The sequence below is a fragment of the Sinocyclocheilus grahami genome, unplaced genomic scaffold (genome assembly GCF_001515645.1).
Source record: "Sinocyclocheilus grahami isolate Dianchi unplaced genomic scaffold, SAMN03320097.WGS_v1.1 scaffold90.1, whole genome shotgun sequence".
In the NCBI taxonomy this organism is placed as follows: Eukaryota; Metazoa; Chordata; class Actinopteri; order Cypriniformes; family Cyprinidae; genus Sinocyclocheilus; species Sinocyclocheilus grahami.
The window spans coordinates 1,413,198-1,417,691 of record NW_015505269.1 but is presented as its reverse complement, the minus strand read 5'-3'; the positions used below and the strand labels follow the sequence as shown (position 1 = coordinate 1,417,691).

Here is a 4,494-nt window from a genome sequence, read left to right as displayed (position 1 = left end):
CCCCCCCCCCCCCAACTACTTTTGCAAGCTTATAAACATCTAAAATTAGCTCAAGAATGTTCACAACTGTGATTAGATTTTCCTGTCTAACACAATAACTTTGAATGCCACACTGGTTATTGTAGGTGTTGTTTACAGGAAGGAGGACAGGATTGTTTGGCCCACCTGCTGAGGTTGTACCCATAATTCATTGAGCCACCTTCTGTTATGCTGGAATCAGGCTGCCCTGTGATTGCTTTGATGAGCGTTTGACTTCCGCCCCAGTGTTTTAGGACCTGCTGAAGTGCTGAGGGGATGGATGAAAAGGAGAATGAAAGGAGTGCAGGAGTGGAGGACGAGCTTCTTTAGAAATGCTTTGCTTGTATCAGCGTGTCAAATCACGCAGCCATCTGCAACCCCTTTGAGGGAAGAGCTGAGAGGCCTGATCGATTTTTCTTTTAACTTGGTCTTTGTTGGTAGCACTTTTGACTAGTGCTTACTTCAGTATAGTATAATGATGCATACCAAAGAAATTCTCCAGCTTCCAAAAAGACGTCAGTTTTCAAGTGTGAATTTATTAGTGCTGCCTGCTAAGACAAGCATCTCTATTGGGTCAATGACAAATGAGATGGCAAAAATGGAAGATCTTTTATTAATTTAGTTTAAAACTCATGTTCCAAATTCTTAATGTATTTTATGTATTCATGTTGGATTCTTTTGAAAAAGCAACACATTAAAAATATGTTCAGCAAATGTTTAAATTCAATGAAACATGTTATATGGTGTAGCCATCAAGCTAATAGTAAAACATCTTCCTTAAACTCAATACATGTGACTTTACACATGACAAATTATTTTCAAAAAGTTTTAAAATACACTTTTCAGTTTTACATTTTACAAATATAATTATTTTCATGAATTCATAAATATTAAGTTTTGGGAAGTTATACCACCTGACTCTTACATTTTATATATATAAATATAATTTAACTTTCTCTCTCTTCAAGAGATGGCGTGGAGGGCCCTGGCAGCGTTGTCCCTGCTGCTGTGTTTTGGCTCATCTTGCTGTGATGATACTCAAGATTATTTCTTGTCTGATACCGTCATCAACAATGTCGTTCAGGACCCTCAAACCAGCCGAATTTACGTGGGTGCCATTAATAATATCTATCAGCTAAACTATGACTTGCTGAAGGAAAGCAGTGCTGCAACAGGCCCTAAGAAGGACAACCCACACTGCACTCCACCAATCACTGCACAGTGCACTGATGCAAAGGATATGGACAACATCAACAAACTCCTGCTGGTAAACTCCGCCAACGGCACCTTGATTGTTTGCGGAAGCCTTTTCAGGGGCATCTGCTCTTTGGTAAACCTCAACAGCGTGGACAAACAGGTGTACTACAGTGACACTAAAGGCGAGAAGACATACGTAGCCAGCACAGAGGAGTCTGTTGCCGTTGTGGGAGTAATTTCTTATTTTATAGAAGCTCATAATAATGCAAACCTCAGCATATTTCTAGTGGGGAAGGGCTATGGTAGCTCGGACAGTTCGAAACTCATCAGCACCCGATTGCTGCAGGAGCATGGAGAAATGGATGTCTTTGAGAACATGGTTGAAGCTTCCACTGTGCAAGCTAGTCCTTTCGTCCAGCGTTACCTCCACGACTTTCGTCATGCTTTCAAAGACAATGGCTACATCTACTTCTTGTTCTCACGCACTCCAGGCACCAGCGACAGTAGGAAGATCACATTTATAGCACGTCTGTGCGAGAATGACCATCATTACTATTCTTACACCGAGCTCCAGCTCAACTGCTCCGTCAACACTGAACAACAGGATAACATGTACAACAAGATCCAAGCAGTGTATCTGGCCAGACCAGGAGAAGTTTTGGCTGAGAAGATCATCCCTTCAAATCATGACGATAAGGTTCTGTTTGCGGTGTTCAGCGCGGATGAGGATGGTGGCCGTTCGGCCTTGTGCATGTACCCGCTCAGCAGCATTAACACCAGGCTTGAGGAGGTGATTGAGTCCTGCTATATAGGAGAAGTTCTGGAGGATGAGAAACCAAAGACTGTTTATTCACCTTACATCTCCAAGACTGAGGCCATCTGCAAGACCAAAAGAGACGTAAGTTGTTGTGTTACTTCAATTCTGGTTCCATTTTTTGTGGGCCTTTACAACCCCTCTGAATGTGGTGTGTCTTTTTGCCCAACAGAAGAACATGGTGAAGGCATATAAATGCGGTGCAGAGTTCCTGCCGTCTCCACTAGCCAGTAAACCAGAGTACGCTCTGGCTGTCAAACCCATCTACACCCGAAATGACATGCTGACAGCTGTAGCTGTGGCGGTGGAGAATGAGCACACTGTGGCATTTTTGGGAACCAGTGGAGCAGATGTCTTAAAGGTGAGTCCCATTCCAGGGTCTGGTTTCTGTCCACTTTAAATTTCACTAAAGCCCTTGAGGTTTGACTGCTGTGGTGGTCTAGCTTGGTGGTTAATAATACGGGCTGGAAACCAAAACGTTGTTGGTTCAAACCCAAGAATGGGTGATTTACAGTATGAGCTGCAACCACTTGAGAAACAGTCTTAACCCTAGGGCTTGCTCTAGCTGTACTGCCCATATAATACAGTGTTTACATGTAAGTCGCTTTGGATAAATGCATTTGCCAAATGCATGAATGAATTAACTTTCTGCTTGCAGGTGCATCTTGACCCCAGTCACCCTGATCTTTATAACAAGATTCTAGGGGAACGCACAGACGGTGGGGTGAACAAAAACCTCTTTTTTAATTCAACTTTGGATATCTTGTACATCACCACTGGCAGAAAGGTTTGTTTATGAACACATCCACAACTCATATATCACAGTGAGTCAACAGAGATCATGCACTGGTTAAAACCTGTTTGAATGATGTAGGCTTGCCAATCTTGATGGAATTTTTTATGAAATGGTGCAGAAAACATATAGAGATATCTTGAAATATCACATGTGACATCCCTAGACTCTGTAATCTGCCACAAAAATGTAACCGTAGGCTGTGTCATATTCTTTTAGCCAATCAGAAGACTTTGGGGACTTTTCCCATCAGTCATTTTGCTCATTCACATGGCCCATATATTAGAAGCGGGAAACTCGGAGTGTTGAAGTGGATCACTCAAGTTAACTGCCATAAGCTGCTTTATAAATTGACAGTTTTTTGCACACAAATGTTATTTTGCAAGGCAACGCTTCTGATGTTGCTGAGTTGATATGCTAAAGGTATGGATATGGTAAAGGTTTTGGGTCCTAAAGGTATAGCAAAAAGTGCTTGCAAGTGGACAATGGACCTTTTTAAAAAAAATGTATCTCACCTCAAACTCTTAATACAAAAGCTGAACCTTCAATCACATATGCATCAGTTATTAGGCATCTTATACTAAATAAGTGAACAAATTGGTAATTTAAAGGTTGTGGCTGTTGTCTTATTTGCTTCTCTTTTGCTTAGATCACCAAAGTGCCAGTGCAGGCCTGTGAGCAGAAGAATGATTGTCAATCATGTGTCTCCCAACGGGACCCATATTGTGGCTGGTGTGTGTTGGAAGGCCGGTAAGTCTTTTAGACTCATTTTATTACCAAAAGCACACCATCAGTTGGGCATTTTTGTCCAGTAAAGGACAGGACAAGTAATAACACTGCCATACTACAACAGAGTTTAATATTTCTACTGTCAAATAAACTTAGACCAGAGGTGTAAAGAGTACCTAAAAACCATACTTGAGTAAAAGTACAGATACCTTACAGTGAAAATTACTCCACTACACGTTACAAGTCACCAATTCCAAAACAACTTGAGTAAAAGTCTAAGAGTATCTGATTTTAACAGTACTTAAGGATTGTACTTATACTAAATATAGGCTCAAAGATGCACTAGTCAAAGAGACATGCCAGTGAAAAACTGTAATGCTGTGGAAAACAGGCAGAGGCAAGGATCTATGTGCAGGTACTAAATGGGAAAACTAGAACAAACAATAAGGCAAAAACCAAAGGGACCAAAGAACAGAATGACTGGCAAACAGACAACCATAAAGAAACACTAGGGCTATATAAACACACAGGGGGCTAACAAGCTTAACAAGATAAGACACACCTGGGGAGACTAATCAAGGGGAACCAATGAACAAACGGACTACAAACTGACTACAAACACCACGGGAGACAGGAAGTGACATACAAGTCCAGGGCAAGGCACAGAGAGCATTAAACAAAACCAAGAAAGAGTTGATTTGTGAGGAGAGCAATCACGTTTATTTTCTAAAACCAAAATAAAACTGAACACCTCAAAATTACAAAACAAAAAACAATATCTTTCAAAAAGGTCTCTTCAGTATAATGGATAAATAAAATAATGTTAAGTAAAATTAAAGATACGAAAAGATCTTGCAGTGGATGTGCTGGTTTGGGCCTCATTGCCGGCTGCAGTCATGTCCTCATCTCATACATAAAACACCTCTGATTCACAAATACTTGC

General features: G+C 41.0%; 1 protein-coding gene across 1 annotated transcript in view; it reads left to right on the top strand.

Annotated features, from left to right (window-relative positions):
* Window positions 1-4,494, top strand: part of LOC107587155 (plexin-B2-like) — a 136,107-nt gene that overhangs the window by 100,644 nt on the left and 30,969 nt on the right. The window contains exons 3-6 of the mRNA XM_016274820.1: window positions 987-2,113; window positions 2,202-2,390; window positions 2,688-2,816; window positions 3,472-3,572. Of these exons, the coding sequence (XP_016130306.1) occupies window positions 989-2,113; window positions 2,202-2,390; window positions 2,688-2,816; window positions 3,472-3,572 (1,544 nt within the window). The 5' untranslated portion in view covers window positions 987-988. The remainder of the gene's footprint in view (window positions 1-986; window positions 2,114-2,201; window positions 2,391-2,687; window positions 2,817-3,471; window positions 3,573-4,494) is intronic.